Source organism: Apaloderma vittatum, unplaced genomic scaffold, assembly GCF_000703405.1.
Source record: "Apaloderma vittatum isolate BGI_N311 unplaced genomic scaffold, ASM70340v1 scaffold28046, whole genome shotgun sequence".
Taxonomy (NCBI): Eukaryota; Metazoa; Chordata; class Aves; order Trogoniformes; family Trogonidae; genus Apaloderma; species Apaloderma vittatum.
Window position 1 is genome coordinate 1,041 of NW_009722704.1, and position 19,861 is coordinate 20,901.

Consider the following 19,861-nt stretch of genomic DNA (forward strand, 5'->3'; position numbering starts at 1 on the left):
CTCCCAGGCCACCACTCACTGGCTGGCTCGAGCTTGGGGCCTCCCAAGGGGCAAACAGTTGGCCAAGGGGGAAATGGAAGTTCAAGTTCCTTCTCTGTTTGCATGTTTCAGACAAACTCTCGGAGGAACCTCACATGGTGGACCTCCAGGAGATGCTGCGCTGCTGGTGGCGCTGGATTTCTTTGGGCGAGGAAAGCACCCCGATTCCTCCCTGCTGCCATTCTGCTCCGTTCCTCTGTGGTGACATGCAGGTCACACGCAGGCAGGTGCTCCAAGCAAAGCCTGGGCCCAGATTCCAGAGGTGCTGGCAGTCTCAGCAGCAGGACGAGGAGGGGGGAAGGATTGCTACTCCTGGAGCGGCTGGCGGCCTGACATCTCCCATGCAAGCAGCCAGGGGTGCCATGCTGGCACTCAGACAGTGCAGGGCACACGATGGCCCTCTGGAGTCATGGGTTTCATGGGCAGCCACGCTTTACTTTATTAAAGGGGATGGTGCAAAAGTAAGCCCTGCATCCCATGCTGCAGAGCTGATTAAAATGCAAGTGATTCGAAGGTACTTGCGCTTACCCTGTAGCAGGCGATTCCCACCCCCAGCCAGGTGAGACAGGACGCGGAGTTCTTGCAGGCGAGCAGGTAGGTCTGCTTTGCCTGGCCGTACTGCCAGGAGAAAGAGGTAATCATGTTTCTCTCCACATCAAACGCATCACTCCACAGACACCTCCCTCCCAGGAATTTGCCAGACACCCAATGTCTGGTGGGGCTCAGACACCCACCATCCCTGCTGCTGCTGGGGAGGCAGAGAACCTGCCCACTGCCTCCGACATGGTGGCTCTGTGCTAGCAGGTACTAATTCAGTCACATAGAAATCATTCTCAAAGCTAGGATGATGAGAAATGTTGCAGCTGGGACTTGGAGCTGGCACAAAAGAAGAGGGCATGTCCATGCTCCAAGGAGCTGAGCACTCCAGAAGTTGTGAGATCTTGGCTATAGCTACAGACAGTGGTGTCTTGTGCCCAGGGTCTTGAATCTAATTTGCTTTGTAGCAAATCCCTTTCCACCACTCCTGCTGGCTCCTCACCTCTTTCTCTTCCAGGTAGATGGAGCCCAGGCGCAGGTAGACGAAGTGCATATCTGCAGCGTCTTCCACAAAACTGATGGTTCGCTCATAGCACTCCTTTGCCTCACCAAAGTCTTTCTTCAGGTAGCACAGGTGTCCTTTCTGAGCCCAGACGTTTGGATTCTGCACACAAAAAAGCAGGAGTGAGAGGTGGCTGGGAGAAGTGAGGGAGATCAGGGAGAGGAGTCAAGGACCCCTGTCAGCAGCAGAAAGGAAGAGCTGGCTGGCTTTTTTTAATTATAGCAGTGCAGGTTTTCCTGAGTTAAAAATCAAATGATTGGGCTGGCAACACCAGCAATGGTGAGTCCCCTCCAGTCTTTCCCTGCACAGTGGCCCAGCCCATGCAAGATTCCCCAGGGACGACGAGGACACCAAAAGCATTTGGAGGTGTCAGCTTCCTTCTGCCTTCCATTCAACCTGACTCTCCAAAGCCGCCATCCCTCTCTGCTGAACAGCAACCTTGTTCCTCATGAAACAGAGCCTGACTCGCCAAAGAGAGGGAAAGGGGATCAGGATACACATGTTCAAAGAGAATAGAAAGGCAGACGCTGCAGAGAGAGGAGCTCTCGCTCAAAAATGCTGCCTGTCTGCACAGGTGATGACAGAAGGCAAGTAATAAGTGGGGCAATGAGGAGGGCAGTGCTGCAGCCACAGCCCGATGTGGTTCATTAGCTGTGCTCGTCCTCCCCTCAAGAGATTGCTGCAGACTAGGATTAGAATTGCTGAAGTGGAAATGAAGCGCAGGCTCTAGATTCACACAGCCTGCTGTGGTGCCTGCCAGGAACCTGCAAGCACAGAATTACCATGTAGTCAATCCTCAGGGCCTCGCAGAGACATTCTTCACATTTGGAGAAATCTTCCTTCAGCAAGTAAGTCTGGGCCAGCGCCAGGTAGTATGCACAGGAGGGACCTCCCTGAGGGCTCAGCAGCTCATGGGCAAGCGCCCTGTGAACAAACTGTGGAGAAATGGGAAGGCATCACAGTTAGGAGAACAGGCAAACCACAGGCACCCCCAGAAGGACACGGCAGGAGGACTGACTCACACCTATTTGACTTTTATGAACAGAAAACAGATGGGGGATTTTTCTTTTTCCCCTTCTGAGTATTTAGCCCTGCTTCTTCTGCCTTATGTTTTGCTTTAAGAGCTCTTTCTGCCATGTAAAATTAAGGCTGGCAGCATAACGTGGCAGTCCCAGAGATCCCACAGAGACAACTGTGTGGGACAGGGACATTCCACAGGGACACAAAAATTACCCAGATATAGATAAGTGTCTGGAACAAGAAAGAAGTACTGGCATCTTGGAAGCACCACAGTAACACATCTCATCTCCAAATGTGCACTAGAAGAGCACATCTGCACCATGTCCGCATTGGCAGCAAGCACTGTGGAGCTGAGGCACCCCAGGAACCTTGCCTGCCTGAGGTGACTGTGTCCCCACCCAGCATTTGGGTCAGAATACTCTGCCTGGCCACAGTTTTGCATTTTGGGTGGTGGTGGGTTTTGTTCCCTCTTGCGCTCGGTAGCCAGGTTATCCACAGCTTGTTCTGTGAGCCCATCAGCTCTTTGGGAAAAACCTAGGGAAGGAGACCAAATCTCCTTTTCCCACTTCACTCCATGTTGAGCTGACCTGGAAGGCATTGACTTTCATCAGGAATTCCACTGCCTTCATGAAGATTGTGCAGGGAGGTTGGCTACGTCCTGAACCAGGGGATGGCGCTGCAAGAAAACGTGTCTCCGTCAGTCCGAAAGTGAGATTTTTATTTCTGGAGCAAGACAGGGGCTGAGACTCTGTCCGGGACACAGGAATCCCAGCAACACGGTGTAAAACCTGGGGGGGGCAGGAACGGCAAGGGAGGCTGTAGCAGAGATTAGCTCAGTGTTTCTTTCTGCAGGGCTTAAGTTTTTGTAAGGGATGTGAAATTATGTTCTTCGCCCACTGATCTTCCAGTCCAAACTCAGATGAAGAAAGGTAGGAATTTATGATTGAAGCCCCTGCCTCCCCAAACCAACCCAGCAGAGCCCGAAGCACCCAGAGCTGCCACCTCTTTGCCACCCATTGGAGAGCGGAGCTGCAGACGAGGCAGATCACACACAGGAGACCCACAGGGGCAGTTTAAAAGCTGCCATCTCAGGAGGGAGAGATCCTAGCAGCCGATGGAAGCCACCGGGTGCAGTGACATGTAGGGGAGAGCTGCGTTCACCCGCTGGTTGCCCATCTTGAGATGCTCTGCTCTGAAAATTGGGAGGAATCTGCTTTGCCAGGAGATTCCCCAGCTAAGGAGAGAGAACAAGCCTTGATGCCTTGCCTTGGCATCAGGATGGCCATGCTTCCAAGCCTTATTCCTTTCCCCACTGACTGCAAGAAGCCATCTCCAGCATCTTTAAATGCCAGGTCCCCACCCCCTAACCTTCCAGGGCTGCCTCCAGTGCCATAGCCTCTTCCTTGGGTGCTGTAACCTCCTCCTTGGGTGTCATAACCTCTTCCTTGGGTGCCATAATCTCTTCCTCAGGTGCCGTAGCCTCTGGCAGTTGGTTATCTGAGCTGTCTGGAACCTTCTCTGAAACGAACCGCCCAACAGCTATTAGGTGCAAACAAAGAGTTTGCCATAAACTGCCCAGTTTTGGAGGATTATTCCAATGAAGAAGAGAGAAAATAGGAAAGAGCACTCAGACTTTCAGAACCGGGAAGAAATTTCTTTGCAGAAGGCAATACAAGGGTCTGGAGTTTTGAGTACAAGATTTCCATGCGAAACTAGAACAGGTATAAATGAGGAAACATTCCTTCCTTCAGAATCAGAAGGGGCAAAAAAAACCCCAACCAAACACATATGACATGAGGCCTGCCTGCCTGAGGCACTTTGCATGGAGTAGTAATAACGTTAAAAACAAAGCCAGTCACCATTTCCCACAGCCTGGACCAATATTTGGGACTTGGGACAGAAAATCTTGGCTCAGTGTGAGGCTGGACTCAGTGAGGCTCCAAACGAAGCCTTTAGTTGAGGGTCAGCACCGAGCAGCTGCCGTGCCCTTTGAACTGGTGAGGCAGCGCTTTCCAAACTGTGTTGGGAAGTTGCAGCAACAGCTTTCCTGAAAGCTGAAGCTGGATGACTCCCAGCGTACGACTGTCCCAGGGCTGCTTTGCCCTGCCAAAGGCCTCAAAAAACCATGCTTGCTTCCTCCAGCCACCCTGGCCACTGCCCACACACCAGTCTAGCAGCACCACTGGGCTGGGGCAGGAAAAAAAAAAATGCAAAGATGGGTCCCTCTGCAAGGCTGCAGGTAAGACAGGGCATCAGCTGTGCTGCTTTCAGAAAGCTCCATTATTTAAAGGAGAACATTTGTCGCTGCTGTCTCTTGCTGGCGTAGTTTATGGTCAGTCTACTGAAGCTCACTAACCACATCTTCTTCCTCTACTCTTCTTCCTCCCCTCTTAGAAATAGTTAGAAATTTCACCTCTCCTTCCACTGTTTATCATCCCCCATGCTGCTCCAAGTCACCTCCTTGCTGCTGCTGGGGCAGCTCCTGCTTTTGCCCATTGTTACCTGGCAAGCTCTCTTCTGGGTCTGGTCCAGGAGACCTTGCACACCCAGCAGAAATGTGGTTTTCCCCTTCTTCTCCCTCAGCAGCCTCAGGGATGTTCCTCTCCTTGGCAAGCTGTGCTTTCAGGAGCTTCTTAGCCTCACGGAAGGCCATTTCTGCCTGAATATTATCATCCTGCAGCCCATAAAACAAACCTATGGGAGGCAGAAAGAGCAGCATAAATCAGACATCCCACCTCTCAGCAAAATCCTTCCCTTTGCCCTCAGATTTGAGCAGGGAGAAGAGGATCAGGAGCAGAAGTGATGCTCGGCTCTACAGGAACGCCTCGAGCACACAGGCTAGCTCCCTTTCCTACCTGACAGTGTCCAGGCTATGATGCTGGATGGCTCCAAGCAGCAGGCATCCTCAAAGAAAATCTCTGCCTCTTCGTAGTGCTGCAGCCCAGCAGCCACAATCCCACAGAGCAGCAAGCTGGGGACAGGGTCAGGCAGGTTAGCCTTGCAGGTCTTCTCGGGCAGTGGTTTAGAGGACACCCCTCCACCCTCCCACCGAGCCTGTAGGAGCACCTTGGGACATGATGGGGGTCCAGAGAAAGAGCCTGCTGGAAGCACTCCTGGGCTTTGGTTGTTTCCTCGAGCAGGAGGCAGAACGCCCCGTAGTCCAGCCAGTACTGGATGTTGCACTGGTCCTGAGCTACCCTCTAAGACAAAAAGAGATCACCGCCGGACTGAGGACTGCTGAAACCATGCTCAGTACGTACAACAGATTGGGGAGACAACTCCAGAATGACCACGGCTTTCCTCTGGCCACCCCAGTCCAGTTTAGCAACAATCAAGCCCTTGGTCTATCACATGCTAGGGTTTCCCTAAACTGGGGTTGTGCTGGGCTCCCTCTAAGCCTCCTTTCACCTTTCAACACATCCTCCAGCTTCAGCTGACCTCCTCCAAGCCTTCAGTTAGAGGGCCCAGTAACCCAGTGCTGACCCAGCACACCTTTTGGACCAACTCATCCCCCTTCCACTAGCCTGGAGACTGAAATCCTCAGCGACCAGGCCAGGCTCTGTCTCATGTCCTCCAGAGAGCAGCATCTCCCTAGGAAATCCCTCACACGTTCAGCCTGAATATCCTGCTCCTCTTCACCTCCTTCTTTCCTACACAACAGTCAGGAACGGCTGAGAGGGGCCTCATGTCACTGCAACTGGGTGCTGGCTGCCAGCGCAGAGGCAGGGAAGATGGGCAGGGAAGAACAAGGGCTCCTTTACCTGCTGGTGGTAGAGAGATGCCAGCTTATAGTCCTTGTTGACTTCAGCCTCATGAGCAAAGAGCCAGAGCTGCTCCTCGGTGGTGTGGTACTGAGCAGCAGGAGGAGCAGCTTCCTCAGACAGGAGCTGGTAGGGAGTGAGACATGAGTGTTAGCCCTGGGAGGTAAGAATGGCTCATGTCATCCCAGTACAGCAGCAGCGCCCAGTTCAGCACTGCTCCCAGTACAGCCTAGTACAGCTGGGGCTGGGCAGGTTGGAAAGGCAAGCTGTCCCAGCTCCTGTTTGTGGTGGGACACATTCCTGTCATTCCAGGTACCTCTGCCACACAGGGACAGGGAAATACCTGTTATTTGCATTTGTGATGAGTAAAAGAATCCCTTAGATCAAGACAGTGTCAAATTTCTGTGGTGTCCCTTCCTGGTGATGCCAGATCATGTGGGAAGCACCACCGGGTGAGTGGTGGGTGGCATTGACCATCATCACGAGCAAGCTACAGCAGCTTTTACTAGTGGCATCTCGCACACATCCCACCATCAGGATTTCATAACAGTGGGATACAGATGAACCAGACCCTGCCTCACAAGTGTGGCTCGGGGCCCACACGTGATAACTTGCACAAATGAAAGCATGAGCCTGCTTCTGTCTCAAAGGCACAAGCCCCCCTGCCTTCACTAGACACAGCGTCTGCATCCACAGTGAAGTTGTGTCCCAAATTACCCAGGTTTCTCCCACCTGGTTCAGGGCAACATGCATCTGGTCCACGAGGTACACGTAGAGCTCACTGAGAAAGGTCTGCAGCTCCTCCTGAGTCTCAAATGCCGTGGTCTTCAGGTATTTCTCCCTCACAATCTTCACGACAGCATACTGTGGAGACGTTGCAACTGCTGGGACAAGGCAGGTACCCCCTTGGGCCCCCACCAGCTCCATAATCATACAGAATCAGAATATTCTGTTAGAAGGAAGACCTGTCCCCTCCCATGCCTGCTGCAACAGCCCCGGGTGGCAGGATGGGATTCTGGAGCAACACATCACCCTAAATTGGCACCATAGAGCAGCAGTTCCTCACTGAGAAACAAAACAAGCAGGGAAGAGAAAAGCACAAATGGACTCTTCACCTTTAGCTGTTCCTTAAAAGCAAAGTATTTCCCAGAGCTATTGAGCTCGAAGTTGAGCTGACGCCGCTGTTCTTCCAGGGTTTGGTGGTCTATCATTCCCTGGTCAGGCAGCCGCTTCCCAAATTGCTCATGGTATTCGCTCAGGATGGCAACGGCAATGCTCGTGATTTGGTTGTGATAGTCGTCTACGGCCTAAGAAATAAATAAACAATCCAGGTTCACTTACGCCATCAACTTTGAGATGTATTTTTTTTGCCAGAGCCCAGACACCCCATAAACTCCACCCAGCTCAAGTCTCAATTAGTCTGTCACACGTCCTTTCCCATCCACGCCCGAGAGCTGCAAAAATATCTACATGTAAATACAAAAGAACTCCTTTGTAATTAGATATCACTCCTGCTATATTTTTCAATCAGTATTTCCGTCATTGCTGTCTCTTCTACAGCAGTATAAGAGGCTGTCAGTAAAAATATAGCTCCTTTGCTGGGAGCCTTTTAAACCTGTGGGCCAGCCCTCTTCAGCAGAGCCTGTAATTTCCATAATCTCTGTGGCAGAATCTTCCAAATGCTGTGATAATAAAAATATATCACCGAGCACTCCAGACAGTCCAGTATAAATCAATTCTGCAGCAGCACTGGGGTCAGTTATTGAAGTGCGGCTTCTTCCCCCACTGTTTGCTCTGAATGCAATCGGCCCGGGGCCATCTGAGGACACACTCCTTTGACGGCTGCTCCTACCCACACAGGGTGAGCCAGCACTCTCGGACTACTTTCTGAGAATGTTACACACACAAAATGCTCAAAAAAAAAAAAAAAATCTCAAAAATTCTGGGTGACCTGAGAGCGGTTGGGGCTAATTCTATTCATGTTTGTCTGGGTTTGATGAAGCATGTGGGCTAGTCTGAGACAAGAAACTGTTGGGACTGCCCCAGGTAAATATAAGGTTCTGAGAGCCTCTTTCTTCAGCATCCCATTTCCTTCCAAACACCCCCACGCTGCCGCCTCCCCTGCCTTTGCTACGCCTTGCCCCTTCCTATGAGCTGTGAACACGAGTGACACAGCCCAGGAATGATTTCCTCAAGGCATCCTACTGTGAGGATAATGCATCCAGAAGTTTTCTTTCCTGTGCGTTTCCTCTTCAAAGCTCACCTAATGCGTTGCTGCCGGGCTGAGGCAGGGAATGAAGGTTCTGCGTGTGAGGGACAGGGGCAGGATGAGGCAGCAGAGTGGTGAGAAGGCACGTACCTTCTTGGCTCCTGCAGTCCGGGGAGGCAGCAGAGGGCGAGGAGGAATCATCTCCTTGACCCTGTCAACGAGAAGACAGAATACATCAGCCACATGCACTGCCAGCAACTTGTCTTGGGTGCAGGCAGCCTGTGGTACCTGTTGTTTTATCCCTGAGACACCTCACAGGGACCCAGGACAGGGTGGAAACTGAAGTGTCAGATCAAGAATGAACAGAAAAGACCAGGCACCTACATTCAGTGCTTGTAGCTGCTGACAATAGGGTTAACATTTGTTATTTCTAGCAATCAGAAACACTCTCCTGGAGAAGCAGATCTGTAACATGCAGTATTAAGGAAGGAACCAGCCTGAGGAAAGCTCTAAAGAATTTTATCACTATAAACCTTGGGCCACCCAACCCATCAGTTCCTGACATGGCACAGTGCGGCTGTGGTGCCTCCTCCCTTGGCCATGCATTGACCCCAGGACACCATGCCAGCCCTGTTTCTACCACTCCTAGGGTTACAATGACTTTTTAAATATGGACCAAAAGCCCTTAGGATTACCACATTTATTTACTAGATCTTATTAAAATCCTTGGTGTCAAAGCAGCATTACATTCATTGGGTTTTTAATCAAAATTACCCGCTTGCTGGTACCAAAACACCTTCGCTTCTTAGGACACAATCCACCAGGCAAAGGTGTCCCATCCCTGTGACGGTTCCCACCCGATTGGTAAAGGAAACTGCTTATTCTCCAACAAATATAAACCACTTTTTTAACTGTTCTGCCAGCTTACAGAGCCCCTGACCTTCTTCAGATCCCGAACCCCAGCTGCTTCTCAAACCCTCTCACATTCTCCACTTGTGCACCATGGTCCTGAGTGGTCCCGTCGCCCTACAGAGACCCATCACCTCTCCTCGGTGGCAGATGAAAACCCAACTGCTTTGCTTTTGGATGAGAAAACAAAAACAACAACCACCTGGGGAAAGCAAGCAGGCAAAGAGGGCCAGGCAGAGTCCGACAGAGGATTTTGGATGGATCCCAAGACAGTCAACCATGGTTTGCTGCTAGGATACATATTTAAACGTCTGCTAGGACACGTGTATGTGGCATCAGCTGGAGCCCCCCAAGACAGGGCCCTTTTTTCAGGAAACTCAGGAAGGCTGAGTTTCCTGGCCTGACATCGATCTGCAACTGTACTTGGCAGGTGAACGTGGAGAAACTACACCAAATTCACACAAGTTGCAGAAATGGTATAAAAAGGGCCACAAAAATGTCTGTTCTAAGAGGGTTTCACCTTCCTCAACCTGTTCTTCCTAGAGGACAGCAAACAGCACGGAATGGGACATACACACTTTTCCTTCAAAGGCTGGCTGCTGTTTATATTTGTGTTTGAGAGAGACAGACCACCTGCATTTGTTATAGTCAAATCAGTTGCGGCATTTTCTCTTTTTTGTTCAATAAATTATACACTCTAGGCCTTTCCTTGGCTGTAACACGGCAGGGCTACTACTGGATGGAAAGCAAGTGCCTCAAAGCAGCAGAGACGAGAGAGCAGTTCTGCAACTGAACAACATGAAAACTAATGTAAAGAGCTGAGGCATGGATGGAAGGCAGTGAGAAAACTTCCAAAAAGGAAAAGAAAAAAAATAAATTACAGAAGTGAAGTTACAGCAGCAGTGCTACCCAGAGCAGCCCATGCTGGAGGCCAGCCCTGACCAAGCAGCTGAACATCACATGCGAGAGGCAAAGCCCCTGGGGATTAATGGGAAATAAAGCCTGGCCGGGAATGCAGACACTGTTGTGACACTCTGTTGTCTGAGAGGAATGGTGCGGAGATGCCGGCTCGGCTGAAGGCAAGTGTTTTCCCAACACACCTGATGCCACCTCTGATTCTGGTGGGCTTTGACCCGTTTCTGTCCTGTGGAAAAGAGCCCCAGAGGTCCAGCATGTCTTTACGCACCGTCTGGTGAGCTCCTCTTGCGATCGCTTTGGTACCAAGGCCTTGTCCAGCTTTATCTCCATCACCAGGAATGTTCTTGCTTCAACGTATTGCTGTGAAGATAAACATTGCGCTCTTAGTGCTGCACTATCTAGAGCCGTTACCGGCATGATGAAAGGCTGAGCATATAGCTGCAGATCTGCAGCAAATCCTCTTCAAACCACAGAGATACAAGCTTGTTTTATAGTCTGCCCTCAGAAGGATTTACAGCAGCAAAATTCCGCCCAAGAAACCAGTCTAGGAAAAAGGAGGAAACCCAGATAATCGATCTGCTTGCAGAATGAATAGATGTTTTGAGGAGGAAGCCAAAATAAGATGGAGAGCTTTTAAATGAACGCCTGATTATTTGCAGAGCTGTTCTAGCCCCATGCTGGACTGGACCTCACTGGAAGAGCTCCAGGAAAGCATCTATGTAAAACACCCCTTGTCCAACTCCCTCTTGAAGAATTTAATTGCATGAAAGGTGTGACACACCAACACGGTGATGGTCTAGCAGACTTTCTTTGTCTTTGGAGATACATAATCACCTGTCCGTCAAGGCTGAGATATGGGACATTTTCAGCTTCTAAAGTGGCACCGTTGGGCACATTGGACATCTATGAAAGAAAAAGGAAAGGTGTCTCTTGTTTCAGCTCCAATAAACCTCAGACCTTGACAGGTTCAGGATATGAGCTGTACATTTTTGTTAAGTCAGCAAGTACTAGAATTTCAAAAGAAGGAGTACCTCTTGGTTGGCTGAGGCAACCAACCTGGTTTCTGTGTGCCCCAACTGCCTCTGATGTGGAAACGCAGAAACCAACGCAATACACCTCTCTACACCTTACCCTGTGGTTGGAATCCTTGGTGATTTTCTCTTTGTCTTCCTTCTGAGCCTTGCTGGAAACAGCTCTGGAATTATCAATTCCTGGCATCCAGAAGCCTTCTTTAGTCAGACCAAGCTGCGTTCTGAGATCCCGGAAAACACTCTGCTGATTTTTCGTCTAAAAAAAAAAAAAACCAACAAAAAAAACCCCAGAGGGAATCAAGGGACAAACTAGGCTTCCCCACCTCTTTGCTTTAACCCCTCCCAAGGCAAAACACTTTGACGGGGTCCTAAATGCATTAAGAAGCTACGCAATCTTGTTCTTTCCTCCCAAGAGTTTAGGTGCAGGTGCTCAAGGCCAGCTTCGATCCCATGTAGCTGTGACCGTGATAATAAGGAAATCTTCAGTAGGGTCTCCCTGTCTTCTCTCAAGGGTTGCATTTACACCGAGGCACTGGTCCTTGATTCTCACCTGACCTATGTGGGAGGTAGGCTGGAACCCAGCTTCATGCTGCCCTGATCCTGACACACTGGCCTGAATTCCTGGCTTGATCCTGGATCTGCCTCATGGCTATGGACTTGGATGTGGACTGTCAGATGAATATGGTTTCCCTCACTAGGTCTGCTCTCCAATTTTTGGGTTGTCTCTGTCTGCCCTGCAGTGACTCGTGGCTCCTGGCTCACCTTCTGGGGTGGAGCAGCTTCCTTGACAGACATCAGAGAATTGCAAGGAAGAGGTTTTTCAGATTGGCTGTTCACACACCATTTGATCACCTAGACAGACGGTTCTCTCCCCACCATCGCTGTTATGGGGACTAACAAGAACTGAGGGGATGCTGGGGAGAGGAGCTGTACCGAGATCCCCTAGACCCAGGAGCAGCCCAGAGCATCCACAAAACCACAGAATGAGAGAGAGAGGGCATGAATCACTTCACTTGCAACAGAAAAATGCTACAGGACAAGGGGGATCACGCAGCTGTTAATCACAGTGGTGAAGCAGAGACCAGCAAGCAGTTTTGTGCCCAGCCCTGCTTTGCAACAGCCAGTGTGGAGGAAGGGAGAAGAACTATAAATTCACTCAGCTCCTGCAGCCTGGGCAGCAGCACTACAGGGGAATGTAGGCAGAAAAACCAGGCTGTACATCTGCCCTCCTGAAACAAGCTCAGGTCTGTTCTGGGAGCCCTGTGGGAAAATGGAGATGTAACTGTCACTCCTAGTAACGGAGAGGGGAAAAATGCAAAGACAAATAAACCTCCACGAGCTACAGCTGAAAGAGCTCCAGTGACAGCTTTTTTGGCTGTTGCCTGGGGTAACGCTATCCTTTCAGAGCCACTGTTTGCTCTTCTCAGAGATGCAGTTTGTTTGCCCATGTTCCAGACTGGGGAGAGAAGAACGTTCTTACAGCTCTCCCCACTCAGCTGCTGGCAGAGGAGGGAGCACACTCAGATTCAGAGCCTCTCCGAGGTGCTCACACAAACCTAGAAATCCCTCACCTTTGAGAAATGTGCACCTAAAAGCTCCTCTCATTGTTTTTCTCCATCACCAGAAGGGCAGGGAAATTCCAGAGCCAGCCTCCGAGCAACACGTTGCCCCTGCCGCCTGCTCCAAACCCCGCTCTGCGCCAACGCAGAAGTGGAGCCCGGCTGCCTGGTGCGCTCTCACCTTCTCGAACACCTCGCTGTCTTGGTAGGCAAAGACACGAAAAGCGCCTCGGATCTGCTTCACGCCAGGGCAGAGCAAAGGCAACATGTTGACATACGCCACGCCGTGGAAGAAAATTTGCTTGTCCTCATCTCCCTGGAAACACAGCGCAAGAGACTGAGATACTGAACAGGTTGTTATTCTCTTTAAGGAAACAAGGTCACTGGGCCCATTAAGAAGAGGCCACGCAGCAAACCGGTGCACCTGATGAGCCAGTGGCTCACTGTTATTGGCACACAGCCGAGACAACCTGGATGAAAATGCTGGAGTCATTCGATACATAGAATATCAATTTTATCCCTTTTCTCTCTGGTGCCCGCACTGAGTCATTCCTTTGGGTGCTCTTTTTGAGATACAGCCACTAAATTATCAACCCTGCGGTTACAAATCCAAGCGACCCTACCAGAGTTGTGCACCTCGGGTTTGACAGAAATCAGGTAGCTAATGAGGTCTGAGAGTCCAGGCTACCAGCAGACTGGGGAGAGTAAGAAAGAAGGATCTCCATCAGAGCTGCAAAATCCTGGCCCCAGAGAGGGCCGAAAGGAATTTATACCAATTTATATGACTCTGCCCTGGAACACATGAGGAGATCTCACATGACCAGCCATCAGGAACAGAACCATTAACTAAGGGGTTGTTTCTTTGTTAAGTCACTCCAGTTTACATGCAAAAACACAACTTCTTTACACCCCAAGAAAGAAGGCATGAATTTCTTCAAGATGTTCCAAAACCCCATTGGCCAAAGCTCAGCTCAGTGAATTACCTTAATTCTCAGAAAGCACCTTCTCCCTGACCCCCTTTCCACCGAGCTACCACAGCGAGAGCTCTGTGTGCCACAAGGTAAAAAGTATTATCCTTTGTCTATTTAACAACTGATTAATCCCTTTACAAAGCCTCTGGCACTCTGACTTGCTTTGGCTGGTGCGAGGCTGGTTTTGGCATTACAAAGGCACGGAAAGGAAAATGCTTGATAATGCAACACTGCTCCCCAAGCCAGAACAACACGTCCCTCCCCATTTTTACCTTGTCAGCTTTGCTAGCTTTCGCTTTGCTGGGCGAGGCCACAGACACCCTGCAGACCTCCACGGGCCAGTACCGGCACTCCAGAATGCGTTTCTGCAAGCTGAACACAAAGGAGGGCACTGAGAAGATGCAGAAACCAAGCTGCAGAGCCATCCCATCCCATTTCCGCTCTACCAGCCCCAAAGCATCCCCCCTCAGGTTTGCCGAGACACAGCGAGCACCCTCAGGCCACTGAAACACGTGTGCTTTGGGGCAGGCTCAGTACGTTTTCTTCTCCATCCACCACTGCGTGCATTTACGGCATGACCAGCTAGAAAACAATTGCGAGAGTGACACACTAGGTTTTCTCTCTCCCCTGGCTACTTCAGAAATGAAACGAGTAAGAAGGAATGTGATTAACTTTGGTATAAATCCTGAACTGCACGGAGCAAGCAGACCCTGAGCTCCCATTGAATGGGCCTGTTAACTCTGAAATCAGCAGGCAGGCTGATGAAAGTGTAGAGGCGGAAGAAAATGCAAAAATCAAAGCCAGATAGAAGGGAGTATTTCTACACAAGGAGTAATTTGGCTGTGAAACTCACAGCCACGATGCAGCTGAGGCCAAGAACATAGCAGGATTCAAAGAGAAATGAGATACTCATCCTGATCTTGAGAGTTTCTACAGCCATTAAAGGCAACATTTATCCAATAAAAAATACAACCCATGAGTGAAGTGTGCCCACATGAAGTAAAAGGATTTTAACATATTCAGAATTCAGCAAAACTTAATTAGCAGCTCAGGAGAGAGATGTGTGGGCCACCCTGCTGCCTGTCTGCCCAACCATAACTCTGTTGCTCCTTCCTTCAAGCCACAGAGGGAACAGTTACCAGCTGTAGTTGCTGGCAGCATAAGCGAGCATTGACAGGCTGGAGACAGCAGCTACAGTCAATTCAGCTTCTCCCACCATAGCAGAACTAAGCTACTGCTGGCAATTAAAGGCAATTAACTGCTCCTTTGCTCACGTGAACACCTTTGGCCAACAGACAGACATGGGAGGCAAGGCAGAGCCATGGTTTGACAATGTCAAAGGTCTGAGAGAACCTGCATGTTGCTGCTTCCTTAAGGTCACGCAGCTGAGTGTGTGCCCAGGGGGTTTCTCCCCACCACTCTGCGCTGGAAGGGAGGTTCTCAGGTCACTTACGTAGCTGCTGCAGCGGCATCCAGGTAACAACGCCTCTCCATGTCCCACACGATTCTCTTTGCATTTTCTGCTTGAATCCTAAATTCCCTGTCCTGTGAGAAAAGAGCACACGGTCAGAGTCAAGACAGCCATCTCCATAGCCTGCATCACCCCCAAAAATCTTGCCTTGGGGGAGAACGTGTGTCAGATAAAGAGCTGTCCAACTCGCCATGCCCAGGCCATCCTTACAGGGTAAGTTAGCAGCCCTCCAAGCAGATACTGGAGCCCATTTCTATTGAAAGCTTGGCTCACAGGGAGATTACGCAATTCCCTGCAGCTCAGGAGTGGGGACCATGACACTGCCAGTCTTTCCTCACCTCTGTGTTGTTGAGCTCTCCGTTCTCATCCTCATAGGGACCACCAATGATGAAGGAGTTGGGTATGCTCAGAGCATCAGGGGCCATGATGTTAGCAAGGGGCCATTTTTTGGGCCGGGGTAATGGCTCTTTTTCACCAGCAAGCTTCAGGATGCCATTCGTGAAGAGCAAAGGGAGTTCCTTCTACAGAGACATGAGAATGAAAGGATTTGCATTTCCAACATGAGCAGAAGCAAGTGTCAGCTGCTCCGAGCTGGGTCTAACAAAGCAGAGCAGCAGTGCAGCAACCTGGCTCGAAAAAACGTACTCCGCCGTATGCACTTAAAAAAAAAAAAAAAAAAAGAAGAAAAGAAAACTGAGAAAATAGGAACACCCATGTGGAAAAAAAACCTGCTGGTTTCAGTCCAGACCCTGATTTGCCTCAGAGAAACATGTCTCTCTGTGCCACAGAGACCCTGAACGCTCGCAACAAAGGCTGCTGTTTTCACACAAGCATGGGAGCTGTTAACACCCTGATACATTTACAAAACTCTAAGACTCTGTTTTGAAGTTTTAGACCCCCACAGGCCTGAACAGTTGTTCCACAGTGAGTAGCATGGGAGAATGGTTCGTTCCGTAGCAACGAAAAGCCCTCTCACTGTGCCTGGACCAACCCTCACCTCCCCAGATGCTGGTACTTGCAAGCAAGCCATGTAGTTTTGCTGGGGTCCAGTGACAGCAAATTCTTCGGGGACAGAATAAGCTGCCTCCAGTGTGATGCTCAGGAAGTTACCATTCGAGAGTTGTGTTGCAGAAAGCAGAGGCTCTTTGGCACACACTGTCACTTCAAGGCCACCCTGCAAGACAAGGATGAAGTAGAGCCAGGAACTAGACCATTATAACTCTCCTGCTCTTGAGGGAGAAGCAAGCAGAAACCCAAGGCCAGAAGGGATAATGTTATCTTTGTCCTCATCCGAGATGTAAAAAGAAAACAGACCAGCACAGTAAAGAAATTTCATGATCAATTTGCCTGAATTGTGCTATTGCTTTCTTTAAATCAGAGCCTGCTTGAAGCATGGCACATGCCCCAGTGGTCTCGTAGAATGAGCCAGGTTCTCCTAAAATAAGCCACAGAGAAAGAACATTGGGCATGGAAAATGGTGATTTTTCCCTGGTGATTCAGAGCATGCCAAGCTAGGGCCACACTTTAACTCCATGCACTCTGTGTCTTTAATTCCCTGTCCCAATCTTGGATGGATGGTGTTTGATGAAAAAGCAGCTGGTCAGTATTTATTATCTCTCCTCCCTAATGAGTGCCCTCCTGCCTTGTTTACTATGTAACGCCTCTTGAATCCAGCAAAGTTAATGCAATATCCACCCTTCCAATTCACTCGCAGTGCTAACTGCAGGCAGGCACAGGAGCAAAATTTAGACACATTATCCCGGTTTCATATTTCATTCCTTGCTTTATTCACTGAGTACTTTTCAATTGGTGGAATGAATAAGGACCTTGCGGGAAAGGCAGTCAGAGCTCGTGCAATAATGAACTCTGAGACATTTTATCCACAGAAAGGGAGACTAACAAACTCAGGCAGGTAATCCTTCCTTCGTTTTTTTCTATTTTTTTCAGCACTAGGCATTCCACCTTGAATACTTTTTACAGAACAGTTTGGTAGCTGCACACATTAACATTTCCTAGCATGACCTCACCTATCATGGGCAACTAGGGACATAAGTCAATGGGAGTAGGAAAGGCCTCCAAGCTTGTAACATACAGGGCCATAATATATCCGTGATGAACTAGGCGGCTGAGTCACGCTCACCATCCAATTAAAAAACAGCAGAGAGCCGAATGAGCGAAGGAACAGTTCCAAACTCCACATACCTTGCCCCCTGGGTGAAGGCTCTCTGATGGCACAGCATACAAAGGAACCGAGACCTTAAATGAACACTGTCCTGGGAAGAAAGAGGAACAAGAACAGCATATCTGTAGAGAAATCATGCCCTAACTCCTAATTCTGAGCTATTGATGTCACCTCATCTTCTTCCCAACCCAGCTTTTTGCAGATGCATTTTGTCAAAAGGAGGTAAACTATAGTCAGAGGTCCAGAAGCAAAGACCAAAAAGTATCAGGGATTAAGAATTGGTTATGGGGGCTGTAGAATTCAATGCTGTACCTTGCAGCAGAGGTAGAAGGTCCACCACAGCTTGGCCAAGAGGCACGGTCTTCTCCTTCTGTTTCTTCTTTTGCAACACTTCTGTCACTGTCACTAGAGAGATAAAAAGAGCCAAGCTGGCAGATTTTCTCAGAGAGCTTCAGACCAGCAGTTCAGGGGTTGTGTCAGCTCTGGCACGTGCTTCTACTTCATCACTCAAAGCCAACAAGAACAGCGAAGCCAAGGAGCACAGGTTGACGTGCGAGGGACTTCTTCCAGCTGGCAGAGATGGGACCAGACTGAGCACCCTCCCCCAACTGCTCCCGCTCAGGGGCTATTCTCAAACAAGTGGCTCCAAAGAGGGAGAGCCAGCACCGAATACTTACAGAGCACAGGTTTCTGTGCAAGGTCATCCAAGGAGTTGGGCCCGTCGGGGCTGCACTGGAAGCTGGTCGTGAATTTATAGCTTGCCGTCCCGTTTGGCAAGACGTCCGTCTTGGAGGATTCTCCCAAGATCGCTCCGTTGTATTCCGCATGTACCAAAGTGACTAACACGCCACTTTTGATAGCATTCTGTCCAACAAAAGGGCACGTTAAGTGGTTGGCTCTGTGGCAACAGGCCCAGGATCAAAGCTGCCTCTAGCAGCTTCATTCGGCACCTCGTATGGGGTTCGCTGGTGGGGGTCTTTGGCTGGTTCCCACCACAGGAGTAGGAAAAGAGGAGCACAGCCTGGTTGTGCTGAGACCTCACCCTTCCCTGTCCCTAAGAGGTAAATTTCAAGCTCCAGCAGGAAGAGTCTGTCTGGAGGAAGAACATAGTTTTACTTCTCCATCCTAGGAGAATCTCCCTGAACATGAGGATCGTTGTGCCCAAACCCAGCTTGTCTTCAGTCCCGAGCCGTGGGGATGTGCAACCTCCATGGGCCTCTCCCTCTGCTCCCTCTCTCCGTGTCACTGGGGTAATTAGTTCCATGTTGGCTCCTGTACAAAACCAGATTTCATTCACTTGGCTTTAATTTTCAGTCCTTCTGAGTGACTCCTTGAGTATGTATTTTATGAACAGCTAAACAGAAGGATCCAATTAACGATTAATTACCCTAGACTCCACTCTCACTCTCCTCTACATTACCTCTAATTAAGCAGATTCCATACCTCTTACAGCTGGGTATTATTTTTCACGCTGTTGTCCTTATTACTGCACTTCTGTAACCCTCTCTCCTTTTGCCACAGCCATTTCTCAAGACAAAGCAATCAGAACCACAAAGCAACGTCCTGCATGCAATCAACCCACCGCTCTGTTCTTTTCAGCATCGTTTTCCCTCCTCTTACCTTCTACTTCTCACCTAACGTGCTGTTTGCCGAATCCATCAGCATGAGAGGTGCTCAAATACCACAATATCAAAACCTTCCCCACCAAAAAAATACATGCAACGGGAAGATGCTTTCGGTTTGTTGTTGTTTTGTTGTTTGGTGGGTCGGGTTTTTTTTGGTCTGCTGCTAGAGCAGAAACAAGGATTTGCATTTTTGCTGCCTGCAGCAGTAGCTGAGCTTCTCCTCCGCATTCCCTCCTAAATGCCAGCTCCTTTAGAAGACTTTAAGGACAGCTGGGCGCCTCGCACAGCACGTGGAAATCACAGTAGTAAGGGCTGGATCGGAACCAGCTCATAGACTTGCCCTGTAACAGCACTGGAGCCTTGTTAAAACTAGAGCCACTTAATGGTTTCAATTTGATTTAAACTGCTGTAGACGGGATGAAAACATGGCTTTATATCCAAGGGGATAGATCCAAACATCTTTTTAGAGATACTCGTCTCACTGCGAATACGTTCTCACCGCGTTTTCCTTGAAAAAGCTGCCGTTTACATACAGTTAGGCAGAGAAGGCAGCGAGATACATTGCAACACGGCATCTCTGGGCTGCTTTTCCCCAATTTTCCCTTTTCCAGCCTTTATTTTGTGCAAACAAGCCCTCAGCAGACAGGTGGAAGCCGCAGCGTGGCACCCCCGAACCTTCGACTTCCTCACCGCTCCCTCCTACCTCCTTAGCACCTCACGCCCAGTCTCGAGTGGGACGTACAGAATCGCTCTGGCCTTGTTTATTAAAACAGTAGGCTTTGTGGTTTGGGTGTTTTGGGGTTTTTTTTACCCTCCCAGAAGAGCTTTACCAGGTCCTGCGCTTCCAACACCGTGATCTGCACCAGGATCGGCTGCGACTCGTTGGGATGATCCAAGGAGGCAGCGGGCGAGGCAGGGACCTCCATGGCTCTGTGGGAAAAGACAAAAGGAAGGATGAAACAAACACAAACCTACTCTTTTCCTCTCCCAGAACACCCTCCTGACCCCCATTAAACCTCACAAAGCCCTCTGTCAACTCCAGCTACCCTAGCCAGACTTGGCAGGCC

General features: G+C 49.7%; 1 protein-coding gene across 1 annotated transcript in view; it reads right to left on the bottom strand.

Moving 5' to 3' along the window:
* CFAP70 (cilia and flagella associated protein 70) overlaps positions 1–19,724 on the bottom strand; it is a gene marked incomplete at both ends in the record, with an annotated part of 20,521 nt that extends 797 nt beyond the window's left edge. The window contains 25 exons of the mRNA XM_009871856.1: positions 568–657; positions 1,079–1,240; positions 1,921–2,073; positions 2,746–2,834; positions 3,527–3,581; positions 3,633–3,676; positions 4,661–4,852; positions 5,014–5,129; positions 5,225–5,358; positions 5,920–6,045; positions 6,652–6,783; positions 7,035–7,226; positions 8,279–8,339; positions 10,224–10,315; positions 10,790–10,858; positions 11,087–11,242; positions 12,727–12,861; positions 13,789–13,888; positions 14,970–15,061; positions 15,326–15,508; positions 15,985–16,161; positions 17,190–17,260; positions 17,482–17,574; positions 17,847–18,033; positions 19,625–19,724. Of these exons, the coding sequence (XP_009870158.1) occupies positions 568–657; positions 1,079–1,240; positions 1,921–2,073; positions 2,746–2,834; positions 3,527–3,581; positions 3,633–3,676; positions 4,661–4,852; positions 5,014–5,129; positions 5,225–5,358; positions 5,920–6,045; positions 6,652–6,783; positions 7,035–7,226; positions 8,279–8,339; positions 10,224–10,315; positions 10,790–10,858; positions 11,087–11,242; positions 12,727–12,861; positions 13,789–13,888; positions 14,970–15,061; positions 15,326–15,508; positions 15,985–16,161; positions 17,190–17,260; positions 17,482–17,574; positions 17,847–18,033; positions 19,625–19,724 (3,001 nt within the window). The remainder of the gene's footprint in view (positions 1–567; positions 658–1,078; positions 1,241–1,920; positions 2,074–2,745; positions 2,835–3,526; positions 3,582–3,632; positions 3,677–4,660; positions 4,853–5,013; positions 5,130–5,224; positions 5,359–5,919; positions 6,046–6,651; positions 6,784–7,034; positions 7,227–8,278; positions 8,340–10,223; positions 10,316–10,789; positions 10,859–11,086; positions 11,243–12,726; positions 12,862–13,788; positions 13,889–14,969; positions 15,062–15,325; positions 15,509–15,984; positions 16,162–17,189; positions 17,261–17,481; positions 17,575–17,846; positions 18,034–19,624) is intronic.
* Positions 19,725–19,861: the final 137 nt, after the last annotated feature.